At 36.3% G+C, this 22,847-nt stretch overlaps 1 protein-coding gene across 3 annotated transcripts in view; it reads left to right on the top strand.

The window, feature by feature from the left end:
• The window catches only part of LOC116170338 (cytochrome P450 4c3-like), a 44,268-nt gene extending 24,099 nt beyond the window's left edge, over nt 1-20,169 (top strand). Inside the window, exons 1-9 of one of the 3 annotated variants that reach the window (XM_031486656.1) lie at nt 3,544-3,717; nt 18,401-18,510; nt 18,559-18,649; nt 18,701-18,886; nt 18,930-18,999; nt 19,042-19,333; nt 19,406-19,474; nt 19,527-19,878; nt 19,927-20,168. In XM_031486656.1, the coding sequence (XP_031342516.1) occupies nt 18,595-18,649; nt 18,701-18,886; nt 18,930-18,999; nt 19,042-19,333; nt 19,406-19,474; nt 19,527-19,878; nt 19,927-20,084 (1,182 nt within the window). In that variant the 5' untranslated portion in view covers nt 3,544-3,717; nt 18,401-18,510; nt 18,559-18,594 and the 3' untranslated portion in view covers nt 20,085-20,168. Of the gene's footprint in view, nt 1-3,543; nt 3,718-17,713; nt 17,913-18,400; nt 18,511-18,558; nt 18,650-18,700; nt 18,887-18,929; nt 19,000-19,041; nt 19,334-19,405; nt 19,475-19,526; nt 19,879-19,926 lie in introns of those variants that run through there. The other 2 variants (XM_031486654.1, XM_031486655.1) reach the window with 2 other exon arrangements.
• The last annotated feature ends 2,678 nt before the right edge of the window (nt 20,170-22,847 follow it).

Here is a 22,847-nt window from a genome sequence, read left to right as displayed (position 1 = left end):
CCAAAGGTATTGTATCAGTGAAATTAAATGCAATTTTCCAACCAATGCAACAGAATAACCATTTGGATTCGATTGTTATCAATAAATATAATTCAAAATCTGTTTCATACAAATAATTTTCACGGGTCGATTTCTGTAGGAACATTAAAATTACTTCAAACAAAATTACTTATGCACATTCCTAAAAATAACCGACTACTACTACAAATCAAAAATTTCAAACAACCGACTGTAATCAGTTCCGCTTTGTTTTATCAATATGGAAAAAGGTCGCTTTTACAATAATAATACTCGAGATCATGATTATGCACAGGAATAGAATGCCATTGTTTATATCAATTTTGCCCAATTTATTAACTAGGTCTTGTCACAGGTAAAGGTATTTCGGATTTTTTGACCCGGATCAAACGGAATGAACACAACCTTTAGATCCAAAGAGATCATGGCAATCGCATTCGCTTTCATGTTATCGCCAGGTTTACTTCAGTTCAAGTTTACTGTGAAGCGATACATAATAAAATTTCCTATCTTCAACAAAATACAGATTCAAAACCAAATTTCTGAAACGGCAAAGTGACCACACATTACATCAAACGGCACAAATCCCACATCTGGAAGGAATACACTTCTGACTAAGTGAGCGGATTATTAGAGATTCCATGATTGCCATGGAAATGTCGCTTGAAATTACTTTTTTTTAATCGCCGCCGTCTTTAGAAAGAAAATGAATTTGAGTGAAACATATTAGACCGTCTATTCAGTGGTTTGTTGCAGCAGCAGAAGAAAAGTTGCTATGTTGAAAATCCACTAAAGTCTCTTGCAATTTGCAAAGAATATGAAAAGTTCTTGGCGATGGATGAATAAGAAGTATCTTACGAACAAAGTCTTATCGATATATTTGAAGGAAATGCCAAAGGTAATTAAATCGTCTATCTATTTGTACATTCATTTAAAACTTTAAACAATGCTATGATTTAAAAATGGAACAGATCTGGCGGCATAGGTACCCTAAATTACAGTGGTTTGTGCAAGCTTCAAACAAAAGATAGGTACAAGCCAAAGAATGCTTATGCATTTACAGACAACGACCTAAGAAGATTTCCTAGTTCAGCACCATAATTACCTAAATGTGTATGAATATGAATCTAGAGAACTGAATCTCCACATCCCACTCTGTCGCCTATCTATTACCAGAATTCGCCACTAGTGCGGGGCAAAACACTGTTTATACTGTTATAAAAATCCAGTTCAAGAAAAAAGTAAGACAACTTCCAACAGATAAATGAGCGTATAATCGAACTTTAATGTGTTTAATGTTAAATGTTGTGTTATCATTTTTATTATCTTTGTTTGTGCATTGCAGCGAATATTCTAGAAATCCCGATAGACATCGAGGGGACATAAAAGATTAGTCATCAGCAATTAGAAACGTAAGCGAATGTGACGCATTTTTTCTGGGAAATGTGGTGTGTTTGTTTGTTAGAGACCATTCTAGAATATTCGGGAGAGTTCGAGAACTTTCGAAAAAGACCGGCGTTTGCTATATAAGAAAATCAAATTGTGCTTCGAGTCATTTCTAACATCGATTCGAAGTGAAGTATTAAGCTCCCTCTCGTGTTAGAAATTGTGAGTGACTATTACAAACTAATCCATTTCAACACACGTGCATGATACTCTAATCAAACGTCTCATCGAAAGGAATTGGTTTCTACAAACTCTAAGTTTCATCCGCGGCTCCTTTTTAAGACGAGTGGGTAACGGAGAGAGGTGGCGAGATGTTAGAGGAGGGTACTCACAATGGGCGATTGGTGCGTTTGGAAGAAATACATCCATTTGTGATGTCAAATCTTTAAAAGCGAATATCTCGAAAAGTGTCAGAAGAGGTTAAGTACTCACAAAGGGCAAGGGGAACGTTTGGCCAAGACACATCTACTAGTGATGTTAAAACTTTCAGTGACAATATCTGCAGAACGGAGTGTCGAAGGAGGGTACTTAGCGTGAATATCTCGAAAATGAGGTGTCCACGGAAGGTACCTACAAAGCATTATAAAATTTCAATCGGGAAAAGTGGGGGTGCACTTTAAAAATCGATTTTCCGGTAGAACCAAATAAACAAATTCTAATTTTGAGTACAAATTCTTTAATTAGTCCTAAATTATATAGGCATATTTTTACTTCATTTGGGAAACCGGAAAAGTGGAGGTGCCAACTTTATTGACCCATTAAAATTGTTAATTCGTTTTCAGGTATGAATAATGAAGAGAATCTCTCCTTATAAGAGGTCGCCCTTCGAAAACTGTAGAAGTAATGAATCAAATTCTTCCTTTGTTGAAAATGTTTAGAAGTTTAAGAATGCTACCAATAATTTTAAATTAGTTTTAACATTTCCCTCAGTTCGTTTGGAACCGCTGTTCACCTTAAGTACTTTGCCAGCTCACGGAAAAAATGGAGTGTAAATAGAAAAGTGACTACTAAACTAACGCTAATGCGAACGTCAATCAATGGCTCGACATGCTTTTGTCGAAGAGTAAATAATGGACTAGATTCTCTATAGTCACTTGTAAAGGTTGAATTTAGTTTAGATATAAGGGCATATGCAGTTTTTCTATATAACACTTAAATTAATCACATTTTCTATTATCAAGTTTCTATTTCGCGAGATAATCACTAGCTGACACAGAATTTATTGGTCTTATAATTTAGTAAGTAGGTGGAAAGATCAGCTATAAATCATAATCCCAAAGGAATTGGCCGAAAATGGGTTGCACTAATTACTAACATTAACGTGAAGGCGATGTCTTAGTTAGTTACCCAAACGTTGAATGCTGCAGTAATTGAATAGGATATTTATAAGGAGCACCACTCTGAACACCTAAAATTAAGGCCACTGCTAGTTACGTAACATCAGTTAGTAAATCGATCACGATCGTCAATATATTTTGAAATAAAGGTAGCAATGCGGAACTGTCATCTATCTGCGTCGCCTTTACAGAAAAACTGCCAGAAGCCTGTTCCAAATCATGAAACCTTATATGTCAAAGAGTTACAAACGCATTCTGCCATACGGTAAAGTGGTAAGTACTCCACATTCTATTTCGTACTTACCAGTAGAATATGTTTTGAAAGTTTTTAATACGGCCGTCCAAATTAGTACAAAGTAACTAATAGACGAGGCCTTCATTAACGATCCCACTAGCGGGAAGGTTATCTTGAGTTATCATTTCAAGCGGGGTGTGTAATTGCCAAATCAAAATGTTTTTAATTGTCATGATCTGATCTAGAGGTTCATTGCCTTAATTTCACAGAAACCGTGAGCGAAATTGTCCGGCCAAATTTGAGTAATTTGCATTTTCCCACCTATCCATTTAAGGAATAATGATTATGTGGGACTAATAATTTAATTACGCACGTAGGAAACAAAACCTTCAAGATATTGAATAAGTTACGCGTTACAAATAATTGCGTTTGAATTCAATTTTCGACATTCCAAAATGACTCAACTCTCTAATTGGTGTCTTCCGGTTTCGGGCATTTTCAGCGAGATTAATTAATTACGGGACTCACCTGGATCGAGGGATGCTGCATCGGCGTAGAACGTCAAACACGTTAAAGCCAAAAAACATGTGGCTAATCCATGCATGGCCTTTACACTTAGCCTCACTAGGAGCACTTTAATCGAACAGCTTCCAAATGAAGACTGTTGAAGCTCAGTTGCTGGTAAGAATAATACATAAGTAAGTGGTGTAGTTAAGATTATAAATTCGGAGTGGGATATTGTTAAATGTTCTTAGAACGAATTTGATAATGTGAAACATCGAGCATACTTATTTTCGATTTCATGAACGTCCTTTACTGGCAATGAATCGCAAATTTACACCCACTGCAACAATAATTCTTACTTTGGTATGACTTTATTTTTGGGTCGGTATTTTTATGCAGGAAATTACGCAGCTACCCCCATATATTAACTGAAAGACTAATGTACGTTTAACTAACTACATGCGGAAACTGCTAGTAAACTTCTTTCAAAGAAATCAGGATAATTCATTTACTAATAAAAAAGTCTAGATTAGGAGCCGGGCCACTTCAACCACCGAAACAGTTGGAGAAGAACCGATTGAATCCCAGGGCGAAGTTCGAGTCGGTTACCTTTAATTCCATTCAACTTTAATTCCAACATGTTGCAGTATTGTGAACCAATTATAATTTATCAGCATTAAATCTCCAAATAATAATCTTGCTTGGGGGTAGTTTGACTGAAAAGTTAATGGCATTTGAGCTGGACTCCGTTTATAAAACAAATGACATGGATTTGCATCTTATCCAAAGTTTGTCATTCCACATCAACCATTTTAATTGCTTCCCTTGGATTAGTTCTGAGCCCGCACTGTAATGCAATGCTAAGACCATTACTTTCCCTTCAATATTCAGCACTTGCTGGAAATTGTCGCAGATCTAACCAGCAAGAGACGATTTTAAATAAATTCTGGCCAGTAGAAAATTACGTTATTAATAAATGTTGCAATAAACATTACGAAAAACTAAATTAAAACCGTATTTAAATAGATTGATTTATACCAGTTCATTATTATAATAATTATATGAATTGTAACTTCTTCTTCTTTTGCCCTTTTTAATTTGTCCAATTTTGGACATAGGGCTTCCCCTAGTTTTTTCCATTCACTTCTATTCTATTCTACTTAGTTTATTTCCTTCTTTCTCAGTTTTTTGGCACTTTCCATTCCCGTTTCTAATAGATTTTCTTTCATTTCGTTATTGATTTTATTAATGTCACCTTTTTGTACTTTACAGGTGGGGTTTTTTTTAGCTCTAAGTTAGGCTGAAGGTACTTTTTTGTTAAATATTGTGATAATTAGCGAGTTATTTTAATACAGAAGTTAACCGCACAGAATTGCTTAAGTATTTGGAAATTTATTTAAAGTTTTGCGGGATCCCGCAAATACCGGGATCCCACGGGATTAACATCTAACAATCCCGCAAATACCGGGATTGAGATTTTGCTGCGGGATTGCATTCCCTCTCTGAGACAATTTTTTTTTCGGGGCAAAAAAAAGCTTCCTTTTTTACCAAAAATCGACTACACCAAAATTTCTCGAGAAAACACTTTTTCGTATTAATTTTGATGCGTAGAATCCAAAACAATTCGTACTTTTTCGATTAGACTTCTCAATCAAAAGTTATAGACTAGAAACCAGGCTAGAAACCAATTTCGAAAGAAAATTCAAAAGGCTGTAACTTTTGAACTAGTAGCCCAATCTTGGAACTGTTTCAAATTATGGATTCTACAGGCCACATTCTATAAGAAAATGTTTTTTCCCGGCCGATCTGAGACTAGGGTATGCAATACCGGGATCCCGCAGCATTTTTGCGGGATTAATCCCGCACATAAATGGAGCGGGATCCCGCGGAATTCGCGGGACTGAGGAATTTGTCGACTAAGGAGACGACTTTTTACTTTGTTAATGAAAAGCATAACGGAGAAGTTATTTTTTAAATAATTGTTAAACTTTTTTCGTTAAAATGTACTTTGATTTTTGAGGCACTTTAGAAGTTCACCTTTTTGTGCTTTACAGGTGAGGTTTTTTTGAGCTCTAAGTTAGGCTGAAGGTACTTTTTTGTTAAATATTGTGATAATTAGCGATTTATTTTAATACAGAAGTTAACCGCACAGAATTGCTTATTTGCCAATTTATTTAAAGTTTTGCAAGATCCCGCAAATACCGGAATCCCGCGGGATTAACATCTAACAATCCCGCAAATACCGGGATTGAGATTTTGCTGCGGGATTGCATTCCCTAGTTCCAGGATCCAAGATGACGGCCCCATCATCCTAGATTGGTTTAGTATCTAAGATGACGGGTACCCCCGGGTCAACTTCCGAAATATTCCACGGCCAACTGCCTAAAAATGGCACTCCGGACCAACTGCCGAAATATAATGCCACACTCTGGGTAAACTGCCAAAAATTTGACCTTGTAACTAAGGTCAACTCTCAAAATTTGACTTTGCATCCCAAGCCAATTAAAAAAATTTGAGCTTGCACCCCGAACCATCCGCCAAAATTTGACCCGGTTCAACTTGATAATCGCTACGAAAATAATTCATTTCTATTAGTTCGAGTACATTGCATCTTTCATATTAGCTGTTTTATTTGAGATATTAGCTACCGTTGCTTGGTAAACAAGTTTTTGAAGTTTACTCCGCAGAATTGGCTCATATTACCTTGTTTATGTTTTAAATGAATTTGATTGCATTGTTATTGAAAAAAAAGCTTATTTGTGTATCGTAAACTACATATTTTTCTTGAATTTATCGGTACTTTTATGCTTTTATACAGATTACTGCCAGGGCAGTCGTGGTTGAAGAAATTTTGCGTTTGCTAGTGTAAAGTCATCAGAGTTATTGATTTTTTAAAATATTCATTAAGGTTTTAGTTTACGATTAGTTTCCCGTGTCAAACGTTAGCGTTGCTATTTCGCAATACTTTATCTGCAGCGCGATTCACTGATCCTTTTATTTGTTTGTTGTGTCATTATCTGTTACAGATTTGCAGAACGCGCCCTTCTGAATTTAGATGGCCGCTAGGACTTTTATACTAAAAACTTATTTAAATTCAAATAGTGACATTGCAGTGTCCTATTTGCAATATTTTTGAGATCATTTCTATTAGTGCTTTCCAAAAGCATGCGCATATTAATCGTCAATATTTTTCTTGGATCAGGTTTCTAAGCAATAGGCTACGTAATGCAAAAAGAACGAATTAATATGCTGAAAACTGTAGGAGCAAGTAATTAAGACCTCGGACGGACCGACGAACAGAGAAAGTGGCTACAATAACGTTGGAAAATGTGGTCCCTGGTTCGAATCCGGGTTCGGGCATGGATATTTGTAAATGTATAGTGGGTTGGGTTGAAACCCCGCAAACTCAAAGATAAAGGCAAAAATAAATAGTAAAAACATACATGATCTTACAGCATATTTTACATACGTAAAAACCCCATTTGAACAGTACGAAACAGGAAACCAATTAAATTAATGGAGAAAAATCAAAATGAATTTTATTTTATGGAATAGGTAACTACATAAACTTCGAACGTAAAATTTCAATTCCTAAAGCCGTCTTTGCAGCAAACAATTTCAATATTGTCCGTAGAGAAAGCCCCTGCGTATTGTGAGAATAGTCCACGTTTGTGTGATATGGAAATTCCATTGTTAATTAAATTTTGCATTCACTTCAATGCTGCAAATTTTTCATGGCAGACTACAAATTCTCGTCAGCGTACGAATAAAAGAGGCGCCAGAAAACTCGATTGCAATAAATTTAGTTTAATCGAATCTACCGTTTTAAAATCCATAACACCTTCCCATGGGTATATGAAATTTCACTTTGAAGTCGAAAAAAATTCATTTTAGACTTGCCTCTAAATTGAACTGATTTTACCCTTTTCTACGACTACCACTACAGTACTCCATTAGTGTTACGCCCTTTCTTAAATTTCTATTTGATATTGCCCAAAGTAGACATGTAAATGCAAAGGATGGCAACGAAATCAAAGGTAAACACTATCATCTGAGAACAGAAATTTTTAAATTGATATTGGGATATTTTAATATGCCACTCCCAGCTTAGGTATTGCTATTGTTGCAAGAGATAAACGACCTAGTGCTACTTACGCAACTCCTACGAAAAAAGTAGAATGCGTATCTACCATATGTTACGAATGCCAAATAAGCAATTATCATAGCCTACCTTTTCAACAAAAAAGGGAAATGTACTCTTATTTTTACCAAAGAAATGCAGCTGTTCATACTGTTTGATGATAATATGCGTTCGCTACGCCACTCGTTCCACAAGATAGTCGTATTAAAATAGGTCGCATAGCTGTGTTCCTTACTGGGAGAAGGTGTCCATGTTCACCCTTTTTCTAACCCCATTGTTTCCGGGGAGTGATTTCTCCAGCCACTGCTGAACTTAGAGAAACAGTCTAAGCGAGTGTTGCTGTGCTGAAGTTTTCGTTGGAGGAAGAGAGAGAAGATTTGGTTTAAATTTGGTGGTTGACTGCGGGTCCGTGAAGTGAGCTGACCATGAAAAGCACAAACAACGGATTTAGGTTTAATCGTTTGTGCTTCGTTTGTGCTCGTTTGTGCCGTATAAAGTAAGTCAGCAAAACCAACCATACAAAAATTATGGACAATTCAAAATGGTCAGCTGACTTCACGCACGAAATTAAAGCACAAACGACGGGTTTAATTGCAATCAGTTGTGCTTCGTTTGTGCTCGTTTGTGCCGTATAAGAAAAGTCAGCAAAACCAACCATACAAAAATTATGGGCAATTCAAAATTGTCAGCTGACTTCACTCACGAAATTAAAGCACAAACGACGGGTTTAATCGCAATCGTTTGTGCTTCGTTTGTGCTCGTTTGTGCCGTATAAAGTAAGTCAACAAAACCAACCATACAAAAATTATGGACAATTCAAAATGGTCAGCTGACTTCACGCACGAAATTAAAGCACAAACGACGGGTTTAATTGCAATCGGTTGTGCTTCGTTTGTGCTCGTTTGTGCCGTATAACAACAGTCAGCAAAACCAACCATACACACAATTTTTTAACAATTGTGTCCTTAATCTTGAGTATTTTAATTAAATTTCAATGTGTATATCTGTCAAATAACCTGAGACTCGGAAACGTTTCGTTAGGGTCCCTATACTCTATTCGAATTAATTTTTTTTTTTAATGTTTGTAATAGTCCTTCCGCCTTATAGTTTTGTATAATTTAATAGCCCTTGAACAAATTTGAAAATAAAAAAGTAATTGAATATAACTTCAACAATGCATTCTAATTAATAACCGCTGTTTAATATACAATAAGGCGGACATTTAAAAACTTTTTTTTTATTAAAGAGATCAAAAAAATAAAAAATACTGTTTCTTTAAATATCAAATGGCTGATTTTTAAAGAATCTGACAAAACAATACTCAATTTCTGATCGTGTTTGGAAAGGTTATTACACATCTTGGAAAACGTACAATGCCTGAGTATTATTTTTTTAACTAAGAAAGATATCAAATGGACTGATAAATGTGGTTGTTGTAAAGGCTACGGAGAATCCTAATAACGTTTTTTTTATAATTTTAATTGTTGTGGAACGTCTCTAAGCTATTTTGAAAAATAAAGAAACGTGTAAAGAAATATAGAAAACGAGTTCCTGGGTATGACTATAGTATGTGCAAAACCAAATTGGGAAACTGGCGCTACATTTGCTTTTATTCCAAGTGGCTATGTATCAAATTTCATTTAAATACCTCCATAAATAAGAAAGTTTGCAATTCGGTTTGTAAATGGTCGAGATGCGCAAAGGGCACTGTGAATGCTGATCGATTAGGCTCAACTTTTGGAATTGCGTTTTATATGGCTAAATCCATGCGCATAATTACTGAATTTCATGCAATTCGGTTCGTAAAACTTAAGACCTTCTGCAGGGGCACCTCTAAAAAGCATTATGCGGGTCACTCTGTAATTGGCGTAAGCCTGTTGAGGGCCTAGAACAAGAGGGACAATAAATAAAATAAATAAATAAATAAAATTACTAACGGAGACGTCAAAAAGGTCTTCTTTATTTTTTTTGACCTACATTGACAATTCACGAACTCTACAAATTTGTTATTGAGGAAATCGAAAGTGTAGGTACTTTTGTACTTTTTGTAAGCGCCACCTTAAGTCGGAAATCGTTAACATCTTTTATTTTTTTTATTTTTATTTATTTCTTTATTATAGGAGTGTAGTGTAGATAATAAGAAATCAAACTTGGCGTTATGCTTATATTTTCTAAAGCTACCGATTTCGGCCTATGGCCATCATCAGGGTGTAGTAAAATGTTTCATAGGTTTATAATATAAGTACCGTCAAATAGTTAAAGCTAATAAGTTGAAACAATAGTGGTAAAATTTTGGCATATCTAATGTAGTAAAAGTCTGAAATGAAAAGATTAAGATATATGACTAGCAGTAAATTGTGACTATATATTAAATAAGTTTAAAAATTTAAACAATTTTAGCAGTATTGTTTCAACTTATTAACTTTAACTATTTGACGGTACGTATATTATAAATCTCTATCAGAATCGTAATAATTAGAACATTTTAGCACAGCCTTTGGAAAATATAAGCATAACCCCAAATAGGACTTCTTATTACCTACACTCCTATAAATCGTTAACACTATTTAATGGAAAAGGAAAATATTGTTTTGTTTTGTAAAATATTAGCATTACATGATATGTGTAAATTTGAATGTATTTCTTCATAAAACTTTACATACAGTTACATATTATGTACAATTACTTAGATACGTTAAATAAGTAAGTCTTTACACTATGGTTAAATCTACAGCTGTTTGAATTCGTGCATGTTATGTTATAGGTGTTCTGCAATTTTGTGCATGCATTATATCTATAATTGTGTAGGTATTACTGGTTCTCTTAAAGACTTATTATATCGGACATACCGGCAAAAACTAAACTCAAACAACTGAACCTGAAGCCCCCGTTTGCGCTTTCATTTTCGTGCGTGAAGTCAGCTGACCATTTTGAATTGCCCATAATTTTTGTATGGGTGGTTTTGACGACTTTTGTTATACGGCACAAACGAGCACAAACGAAGCACAAACGATTGCGATTAAACCCGTCGTTTGTGCTTTAATTTCATGCGTGAAGTCAGCTGACCATTTTGAATTGCCCATAATTTTTGTATGGGTGGTTTTGCTGACTTTTGTTATACGGCACAAACGAGCACAAACGAAGCACAAACGATTAAACCTAAATCCGTTGTTTGTGCTTTTCATGGCCAGCTCACTTCACGGAGCCGTTGAGGGTGACAGGTGTTGAGTTGGGGTTGTAAAAAACATGATTGATTAAACTGATTTTCTTAGGTTTCTTCTCAAACAATTTGAGGGTTGTTGTTTTGCCACGGTTGTAAATGGCAGAAGTAGTGTCACAACCCGTGAAGCCGTGTAAGAAGAGAATATCCTCACTAAACGGCAGTTAATTTTTTAGTACGACCCACCATTTTCGAAATATAACCGAAAAACTGCAAAACTGCACCTTCAACCCCCTTCCCTTCCCCTGGCGGCACCGAAATAGTTCGGGACTTTATTACACAATCATCAGGGGCCCTTTAACCACACATTCCCGAAAAAATTGGAACTGCACGAATTTGTTTTCTATATTTCCTAGAATGATTGGACTAAAGAGCATTTTTTAATAACATAAAATTACTCAAAAGTGATCGGTCGCTCTTTCACTAGTTGGAAGCCATAGTGGGATTTAGGCTATATCTGATATACGATAGCGACAATAGTAAGTTGACCTCCTGTATAATGTAATTAAAGTTGTCATTTTGTCTCGCATTTTGTTAAAAATAAAATAAAGGCAATAAACTAAACAAAAATAAAATATATACATATACAAACGCTGCGGTAAACTTATTTTTTTGATATATGTTGTTTGGGTCCATCTAGATAGTATTCATCCAAATTTGCAGCATTCTAAAATGTAAGCTGAAAATCCGCTAAAATTTTTCACTTTTTTAGTTTTGTGCAAAGAAAACGGAATAGAAAGGCTCTCACGACAGGTCACTGTTACGTTTTTAAAGTAAACAAAATTAGTGACAGTTAGAGCCCTAATCCAATTTTCTAGGCCTAATAGCTTCCAAGATACAGGGTTCCCACTGTTCTCTTATTTTTTTCCAAAAAGTTAAAAACTGGGAAATGGCAAATTTTCGACCAAAATATCCGGTATAATGAGGTATCTACGGGGAAATTAATGAAAGATGAGGTTATAGCAAATTTAATTAACTTCATTTTGGAGCTAGAGGTGCGTCCATAGGCGTGATAGTTTATTCAATTACGACCATAAATCAAACAAACCTAAAAATCGAGGGTTAAGGGAAATTGCAATAAAAGTACTAGAATTCTTCTCTACAGTGATATTCATGTTGAAGTAGACATAGGGATTTCCTATGTCTACTTTCAAATGATAAAAAGCGTTCTGAAAAACGCCTAATTTTATGCAACCAAAATAACATATATTTTTTCAAATTCAGTCTCAAAAAATCGTTACTAACTCTACCATTACTACTACAAATACAACAACAATAACAAACTAACGTAGTAACATTGTTGAGGTGTAGAGGTATATACAATGGTAGTAGTGATAGTGTAAGATTTTCAACATTTTGGTGAACCAGGATGTTTCAGATGAAAGGATTCCAGCGGAAATGAAGCTGAGGTGTATTGGGAAAAATTAAGCCTTATTTCCTGTGAAGTAGCAAGATCTCGAAAAGATTATCGAGTTGAGAGAAGCTCAATCGCGAGTACTTCTAGTGAGAGGAAGAGGCATAAGTTACCGTAGTATAATCTACCTTGCGTCTGTGGATATTTTAAAGATGGGTTTTGTTGCTGGGGAGCAATTCAAGACTGCGTAAGGATAATGAAATCAGTACAATCATAAGTTGAACTACGAGATGTCGATGGTAGTTGGAAGTGAACCAGCAGCGTTTGTGGATAGTCACTTCAGAGTAGAAGAAGTTGGTTATAAATCTGCTGTTGAAGAATCAAAGGAGTGGTATGGTCGTGAGAATCTTCATCTCCAAGGCTATGTAAGAGGGTTGGTGAACTTGATGATCTCAAATGAAACAAGTAACGATAAGCATCTGCCCAAGATGTATATTGAGCTGCAGTCTCATCATAGATCTCTTCAGTCCTTAAATTTGGACGATGCAAATCCTACAACTTGGATCTATCCTGTAGTGGAATCTAGTCTTCCCGATTAACCTTTACAAGTATAGCAAATAAAAACTGAAGCTCGTGCTGAACAACAGGTTTCTCTGGCAAAGAATGTGATTTCTCAATACTAAGGAATTACAGACATCTGTCCAAAGATGTCATGGAAGGATCAGCACAACAACTGAAGTCGAATGTGTGGTCCCTTTCTCATTTTCCTTCGTAAACCGTATCGAAGTACACGTCGATTGAAAAACAGCTGTAAGCGTATAGTGGAACGCATGGAATTTTAATTGTCATCTTCCGAATTGACCTCTGGCGATTGGATTTATAATTTGGAAATTGATATTGTGATTAGAAGTGATTATTGGAGAAAGATTACCGAAATTGTGGCTTTTGATATTCGATATTATTTTAGATGAGCTATGGAAATACCTTCGAGAAATTTACTTACAGTACTAGACAATGTATAGATTTTGGGTGCTCAATAGTAAATAAATGCAGTAGTAAATAATAAAGTTACAATCCAGTTTTCTTATTCAGCAGCAAAATAGCACGATCGTCGTAAGATTCTAACTCGTACATTCCATTTCGACATTTTAGAGCAATTTATGGAAACATTTGTGGAATAATCTAGGAAAATAATAAACAAATTGGAAGGTGAATGTGATAAGCCTTGGACGAATGTACTATTTTCGAGTAGGTATACGTTAAATTCAATATGCGGCAGGTACGTTCTTTTTAATTGTAGGCCTTTGAACTTCGTTTTTTATTTAAATAACCGCAATGGAATCTCGAATGGGCGCAGATGCATCAGGGGCTATATGCAAAAAGTGCAAAGATGAGCTTGGGTTCCTTTAAAAAAAAAGCAAAAAAGCGCGTTTCAGCAACAACGAACAACTAGCAATGCGTACGGTTTATTAAAATTTCATTACTGTGTTTTTGATCCGGTATTTCTCGAAAAGTTTTTATTTTCCCAATTTAAATATGGCGTGTCAAGGAAAGATAATTTTATTCATTTATGATTTCCGTGTCGTGAGTAAATTGAATGCTACACAATGTTGACTTCAATTGATTAATACATTTCTTGAGGAACATAAATCTTAGTAGCCAGTATATCAAATATGTATACATAGTACTTTATCATCTACATAAATATGTAATCTAAAGCTAAGGGCTGTTAAATATGAAAGTTAATTTGCATGGAAACAAATGTACCTACTCACATAAGAGGTTATCTGACAGACAAAGTGATAACATTAACAACCATCATATCTTTAATTTAATTAACAATAATCGCACACTCTTCCACCAACTTTTGCATGGGAAATTTACTGTATTTGCCTAGACTCTCCTCAAGAGTGTACCAATTGCAAAATTGCTTCGCTTCTGTAGTCACTATCACATGAAAACGGTTCAATCCCATAACGGTTTTCAGATGCGTTTAGAAATCTTATCCGCTGCTTATGATAAAATAAGCTATCTTTTGTCATAGATGTTTACCTTACAAAGGGTTGATTTTGACTATCTTCTCCAGTTCGTGGCATATAAATTCTTCTTGTAATTTCTTCGTCTTGATAATATGTTGCTGAAATACTTTTAGAACTTACCTTTTTAGTACTTTTACTTCCATCTAACTCACCAGATAAAAATAGTTTAAGAAAATTAAAGAATATGGTTCATTTCTTTTTCGCTGATATCTCATTAATCTTCAATAAAGTGATCATCATCATTTGGGAGAAATATTATTAATTCAAATGGTACTCCAATATGTTTTGGATAGTTTTGTTATGTAATTCTCATGTAGGCCTCTCTTTGATATCTAAATAAGGAAATTCCGCCAAACACGGAACCGTTAATACACTAGTAAAGAAAAAACACAAACGATTCAAACCAACAGGAAGACATTCTTGACAAAGACGAAGTGTCAGCAGTTCCTAACTATATTAAACTGGGTTATTAAGGAAGCGATTCTGTGATATAAATAGCATGTAGTTGTTACAATAAATATTCAGTTCTCAACTGTCAAAGTGTGTAACTATTAGGTGTGAAGTACCAAGTTACTGAAATACGGGATAATCCCCGACCGAAATTTTATCTTGTATAAGATTCGCTTGCGAGATCTAAGGATTTACGACCCTGGATGGGCGTACATTTTGCACACATGGTATTTTAGCAGCAATTTCATCTCAGTAACCCTCCGCATCTCTGAAAATCGCTCCAATTGTTGTAAATTTATTAAAAACGATGAAAATTTCACAACACACTGCTTGTAATACTGAAAGATTCATTCTGGCTCAATTATATGTCCTACAATTCCTATTTTTTATGCTAAAAGCTGTTGAAACATTTTCTAACGCCAATTATGCCAAAGGCGTCGACTGATACTTGATCTGAGGACACGCTACCGAATAAATTTAAATGAACCAATGAGCGCTCAGTTACCTTTCGATCAACTTAATCAGCTAAGTCTATCCCAAAACGACTACAAGGTTTGGCAATTGACTCTTGTGCTCTAGTCCAATTAATTCGCATAATTGAAATAATAAGAAAAAAAATGCTTCAATAGATACAACAATAAATAATATCCTCTTGCGTAGATTGATTGATTGTCTTATGGGGTTTCTTTACGGTTCGATTTCAAAGATTCCCATTCCGATTTTAGTTTGTAAAAAATTGTTCCTCAATGCACCGATTATAAATCTGTTGAATCCGAATAAAAACTGTACAGTTCAATTATTACCTCGAAGTCATTCTTTAACACGCTGTTTTAGAGATTAATTTTGTATTCATTCAAGCTGTAAGAAGCCGTAATTAATTTCTTCTGCCCAAATGGATTGGCTAATATAAGGCTCTCTTTTGCAATTTTTCAAACACTTTATTAATTAAAATTCGTCTACAAAGAGATGTTGACATTGTGATTTATTCGCAATCCTTTCACATAGATTTTCATCTGTAATATAATAAGTTTTTATGTTTCTATATCCAAAATTCTGAGTATGTACAGTACTTATGGTTGATATACAAAGAAATGAACCAATCCGTGATTCAGTATTTAGAAAACTTACGAAATCTAGCATGCCGTGCGCTTGCGGCGCTCTGGTACAGACGCCGTAGCAAGCGGTGGTGGCGTGGTTCTCTTCGATGTCGGGGCGATGTAAGGGATATGATTCTGGGTGGAGGCGTCGGTGCTGCAGGGTGTTGAGTGTAGAAAATTATGGACAGGACGTCTTCCTCTGTCTTAGTTACGTACGATTTTTCCTAAATTCGCTGTACACTTTGAAATTCCCCCAATCAAGAATGATCGCAAACTATATAATTACTTAATCATAAAACAACTTTCCACAATGAAATTCATATTTCGAGCAAAAATTCGCACGCATAGGGCCAAGTACAAGTAAAACAGATAATGCAACCCTTACCTCGCATAAAGTTAATCCGTTGACGTCAAGAAGTGAGCTCAGTTCTCGCATCCAAGCCTGAAATCAATCAAAAGAAAGCCTCCCGAGCTCGGTATATAAGTAGTTGACTAACGCCTGAAGGGCTTCGCTCTACTCGTAATCTGATGCTATGCCAGGTATGGTACTTAATTGGTCAACCGCGTCATAAGGAAATGTTGATCTTCAACAACATACGCGTTTCAAACTGGATCATAACTTAATCGAGATGTCACAGATTCTTGGTAGGTACTGAACTTCACAAAATACTTGAATGTAATCGCATATAACCCAGAAGGGGCAAAATAGTTACTCACTAAGACGCTAAAGAGTTACGGTGTTGAAGATCGAATCTTGATATTAAATCTTCTTCATGACCCGTTGACCTACCTATTTCACAGCAAAAAAAAAAAAATACAAATATCAGTCGAGCGATAACAGAGAAAGAACGCAATTATCCCTCATTATAGCTGAATCCATCCTAATTACAGCGGAATCCCCAATTCAATGAATCCAATCGCCAGAGATTAATAAATATGGATGATGGCAATTAAAATTCCATGCGTTCTGACTTACGCTTCAGCTATTTGTTTAAGCGAAGTGTAACTCGATGCGGTTCTCGACACAAAGAGGAAAATGAAAGTGGACAATCGACAACCCTGCGCGGTAAAATTCCGTTGTTAAGTTCCAACAATAGAGGGAGCCCTCTATTGAAAAGTTACGAGTTATGTGCGGAAGGTTGAAGCTCTTGGAAGGTAGTGACGCCTAATGCGATGTGGTGGTAGTAGTTCAAGTCTGGTAGGCTGACTGTTGAGTCGGCGCACTGTCGAATCCCCGAAGCGAGCTCCTCTCTTACGAAGCTCTTATGTTCGTCGACCCGGAATCCAAGAGGGCTGCCGTATCCGTGCCATCCGCGTAGATTAGCAGCGCTAGGAGGTTAGGTTCGGCTCTGGAATGGATTAGTTGGACGATCGGGTGTTCCGTTGGAAATGATGCTCCGGATAATAGTGACACTTCGGAGTGTTTGCTGGTCGTTCGGATGCTACGGGTGGGGATGGGATGTCGTGAGGGTACGCTTTATAGTCGTCTTCAATACTACGAGATGAGCCAGGGCAGTAAGGGTTGTTGCTTCCGCGTTCCTCAAGAAAGGCCGGGTGCAGGGGATGTTGATGTGGTCGCTGATCGTGATGCTTCGCTATTTGCGTCTTCCCCTGGAGAAAGACTCAATGGGGGTGTCTCAACCTCTACTTGTCCATCGGTAACAATACCTTGACTGGGTGCCATATGCCTAAACTGTTAACCAGTGGTAGGTACTATTTGGAAGTTCTAAAAATATCGACTTTTACTCATCTCGTAAAAATACCCATTGGACAACCATGTTGCAACACTGCTCATTAGTTCTGTGTGATCTTTATCTGTTTGGGAGGGCGCAAAGGTTAAAAGTCAGAAAAAAGATAAACTCGTCTTCACTGTATAGAAGGTAAATTCAGTGTTTAAACTACTTGTGAACCATGGTTACTGCTCTGACACTAATTATACTCGTTGTCTTAATTGTATTTGTCGTTTATAAATATTTGGTAAATCGTAGGCGCAATGCTTTACTTAGTGAAATTCCTGCTTTACCAAACTTCCCCATAATAGGGGCGATGATGAATTTTCTGAAGCCGCCAGGTATAGTTTATTTACATATCTTTTTTTTCCTGATGATTATTTACTTGTTCAGAATTAACGTTTAACACTTTGAAGGTTTTAGACCGGCAAAAATACGACAATATCATCCGTCCTAAGGTTACAGTTGTTTTGAAAACAACAACAAAAACAACACCGTAGAATTTGAGCAAGGTTCATTGCATACTTGTTGTGTCACTGAAAGTCGTTTCCACGGTAAATTCTATTTAGAATTTTTTTCAACCCAGACAAGTCTTGCACCCACGAAGGCTTAGTTGCACAACTCTCTTCAGTTTTGAACTTTAATTGTACACATTTTACAAATTGAAAGGTCAAGCTTGCATTTTGTAATATAATTATCCCTAATTATTAATTAATCTTCAGTCTTTAGTAGTCTGCCCAAAAGGTTTTGATAATTTTTCACCATTTTCTTCGATTTGGGATCTCAGGAAACCCATCAGCATTTTTGTAAAGATTCGATATGCTTTCAGAGAAGATATGGAAATATTTACGAGAAATTGGCTTGCAGTACTACCCAATCTACAGATTTTCGGTGCTAAATGTTGACGTTGTAAATATTCTAAGTCCGGAGGACATAGAAGTATGTAACCCTTGTTTTTCGATTAGTAGATACCTTGTTATCTTGTAGATAATATTATCGTCAATTAAACATACTACCAAGAGTATGCTCTACGACATGTTGCACAGCTGGCTTGGAGGAGGACTGTTGACAAGTTATGGTAAGTTACTTGAACACTGTTTGAACAACTTTACTTACTTTGGTTGGCTAGGGGCAAAGTGGCATAATCGCCGTAAGATATTAACGCCCACATTTCACTTCCACATTCTCGAACAATTTATAGATACGTTCGTAGAACAATCTGCGAAAATTGTGAATAAATTAGAGGCCGAATGTGATAAGCCTTGGACCAACGTGGTTCCTCTCGTTTCCGAATATACACTAAACTCGATATGCGGTACGTTGTTTCTAGTGTTCCTTTTCTAAGGTCTTTAATTTAGAAACCGCAATGGGAACTCCAATGGATGAAGAAAGTAGCACATGCAAGCGGTATGTGCAAAAGGTGCACAGGTGAGCTACAATGTTTGTTACCCGTGATAAAACTGATTTCAGGATCGGTGAAATTTATTTACACATCATTACGCATCCGTGGTGTGACTTTTTACTTACATTTGTATTCACTCCGACATTCTGGGAGTTGCGAAGGTTGGTAAAGGAGCTTCATGCTTTCTCTTCGTCAGTAATTCAAAAACGAAAGGCAACCTTTAAAAGGTCGGATACAAAGTCAGAAACTCCATCAAAGAGAAGACAAGCGATGCTCGATCTGTTAATTTCTGCCATGAACTCCGGAGAACCCATCGATGACCAAGGAATACAAGAGGAAGTTGACACTTTTATATTTGAGGTACATACTGATGACTTTGTCATTCTCCACCGGAAAAATAACGGATAGTAATTTCTAAATTTTGTTCGGTAGGGCCACGACACAACTTCGGCATGTATTTCCTTAACGCTCCTAATGTTGGCCTGTCACGGTGACGTTCAAGTAAGTTTTGTACTGATTACGCATCCTTCAAGGCTTTCATCTACTGTTGCAGCAAAAAGTTGTTGAAGAAATACAACAAGTGTTTGGAAACAGTGATCGACATCCCACACACCAAGATTTATCCAACTTACGTTACCTGGAACAAGTATTAAAGGAATCCCTGAGAATGTATCCCAGCGTACCGCTAATTTCCAGGTTATCAGACGAAGAGGTAAAAATGAATTCTGGATACACAATCCCGGCAAAAAGTATAGTTCACATTCACATCTACGACTTACATCACAATCCCACCCTCTACCCGGACCCGTATAAGTTTGATCCAGAGAGGTTTACTGTGGAAAATTCGAAGAATCGCCACCCGTTTGCATATATCCCATTTAGCGCTGGACCACGTAATTGCATAGGTAAAGAGATGTGCAAATCGGAATGATGCAAGCCGTAGTTTTTTCCAGGTCAGCGGTATGCATTCCTGGAGATCAAAATTGTCATAGTAGAAATTTTGAAGAGATTTGTATTGGAAGCAGTTGATTTACCCGAAAATATTACACTACTGGTGAATCTAGTATTACGTGTTAAAAATGGTTTGAGAGTTAAATTTAAAAAGCGATAGCTCTTTATAAGTGTCGTAGTCCTGGGAGATCGCAAGCAAAATATCTTTCTGATCACTACTGGCACAAATAAATAAAATAAAAAATAAATAAAATAAATAAATATGTATTTCACTAATTGTTCACTTAAACATAACCCGTTACCCGACAACTGCAAGGGTGTAACGTAAATTTAATTATGTAGTGTTAAAGTCTTAAAATGGATTAATTTATAACAGTAATTATTTTTTATCACTTAAAATTTATTACATAACAAGCGCTGTAACGGCTAAATGCGACCGAAAGTATAGTAGGGATTTTTGGTTACGTATAGGGAATGCAATCCCGCAGCAAAATCTCAATCCCGGTATTTGCGGGAATTGTTAGATGTTAATCCCGCGGGATCCCGGTATTTGCGGGATTCCGCAAAACTTTAAATAAATTGCCAAATAAGCAATTCTGTGCGGTTAACTTCTGTATTAAAATAAATAGCTAATTATCACAATATTTAACAAAAAAGTACCTTCAGCCTAACTAAGAGCTCAAAAAAAACCTCACCTGTAAAGCACAAAAAGGTGAACTTCTAAAGTGCCTCAAAAATCATAGTATATTTCAACGAAAAAAGTTTAACAATTATTTAAAAAATAACAGAGTCGTCCCCTTGGTCGACAAATTCCTCAGTCCCGCAAATCCCGCGGGATCCCGCTCCATTTATGTGCGGGACTAATCCCGCTAAAATACTGCGCGATCCCGGTATTTCGGGATCCCGCGATCTCGGTATTGCATTCCCTAGTCTCAGATCGACCGAGAAAAAACATTTTTTTATAGAATGCGGCCTGTAGAATCCATAATTTCATACAGTTCCAAGATTGAGCTACTAGTTCAAAAGTTACAGCCCTTTGAATTTTTTTTCGACATGGTTTCTAGTCCATAACTTTTGATTGAGAAGTCTAATCGAAAAAGTACGAATTGTTTTGGATTCTACGCACCAAAATTAATACGAATAAGTGTTTCCCCAAGAAATTTTGGTGTAGTCGATTTTTGATAAAAAAGGAAGGTTATACACTGCCTTTTTTTTGCCCCGAAAACAAAATTGTCTCAGATCGACCGTGAAAAAAAATTTTCTTATAGAATGTAGCCTGTAGAATCCATAATTTCAAATAGTTCCAAGATTGGGCTACTAGTTCAAAAGTTACAGCCTTTTGAATTTTCTTTCGAAATTGGTTTCTGGTCTAACTTTTTTGATTGAGAATTTTAATCGAAAAAGTACGAATTATTTTGGATTCTACGCACCAAACTTAATACGAAAAAGTGTTTCCCCGAGAAATTTTGGTGTAGTCAATTTTTGATAAAAAAGGAAGGTTATACACTGCCTTTTTTTTGCCCCGAAAACAAAATTGTCTCAGATCGACCGTGAAAAAACATTTTCTTATAGAATGTGGCCTGTAGAATCCATAATTTCAAACAGTTCCAAGATTGTGCTACTAGTTCAAAAGTTACAGCTTTTTGAATTTTATTTCGAAATTGGTTTCTAGTCTATGTAGCCTTTCTCACAGATATCACGACCTTACTACATAGCTGCCGTAAACCAATCTACGATGTCATCATTGATTATGTAAGAGCAATTAGACTAAAACTGTAACTTTATGTGCGTCCATAGTATTGTAACCGTTACATTCATCAGTGTCCATATCCTTACATGTATTTGAACCTTCCGTGGCCATCCTATGTGTGCTACAAAGTCGCACTGATCGGCCCCTGTGCGTGAAATGTTAAAACCACTGTCTATCCCTAGTTTGAGGTAACTTAACTACATAGTAGGCAAAATGGGCATGACCCCGAAAAGCCTTTATATAATAAAAAAAAAGACTTTTGATTGAGAAGCCTAATCGAAAAGGTACGAATTGTTTTGGATTCTACGCACCAAAATTATTACGAAAAAGTGTTTTCTCGAGAAATTTTGGTGTAGTCGATTTTTGGTAAAAAAGGAAGGTTATACACTGCCTTTTTTTTGCCCCGAAAAAAAATTGTCTCAGATAGGGAATGCAATCACGCAGCAAAATCTCAATCCCGGTATTTGCGGGATTGTTAGATGTTAATCCCGCGGGATCCCGGTATTTGCCGGATCCCGCAAAACTTTAAATAAATTGCCAAATAAGCAATTCTGTGCGGTTAACTTCTGTATTAAAATAAATCGCTAATTATCACAATATTTAACAAAAAAGTACCTTCAGCCTAACTTAGAGCTCAAAAAAACCTCACCTGTAAAGCACAAAAGGGTGCCTCAAAAATCATAATACATTTTAACGAAAAAAGTTTAACAATTATTTAAAAAATAACTTCTCCGTTATGCGTTTGATTAACAAAGTAAACAGAGTCGTCCCCTTGGTCGACAAATTCCTTAGTCTCGCAAATCCCGCGGGATCCCGCTCCATTTATGTGCGCGATTAATCCCGCAAAAATGCTGCCGGATCCCGGTATTTCGGGATGCCGCGATCACGGTATTGCATTCCCTAGTTAACGTAGGAGTCTTGGCGTATTACCATTATCGATTTTTGCCTTCGTGAATTTTCGGAGTTCAACGATTCAATACCTTCTGGTAGAGAACGTGGCGATTAACCTTCCTAGTACCAGGTGGGGTGAATCGTCTTAGGGTCTTATTTTTTTTATATTCTTCTTTTAACAACAAAAATTTATTCGATTGCATAAAAAACTTCCAAGAAATTTGGGAAATTGGAGATGAAAACACGACAAGGGTTAGGATTCACCCCACGCGGTGACCCGCG

Source organism: Photinus pyralis, unplaced genomic scaffold (genome assembly GCF_008802855.1).
Source record: "Photinus pyralis isolate 1611_PpyrPB1 unplaced genomic scaffold, Ppyr1.3 Ppyr1.4_LG5, whole genome shotgun sequence".
In the NCBI taxonomy this organism is placed as follows: domain Eukaryota; kingdom Metazoa; phylum Arthropoda; class Insecta; order Coleoptera; family Lampyridae; genus Photinus; species Photinus pyralis.
This window is presented reverse-complemented; position numbering and strand designations above follow the sequence as displayed.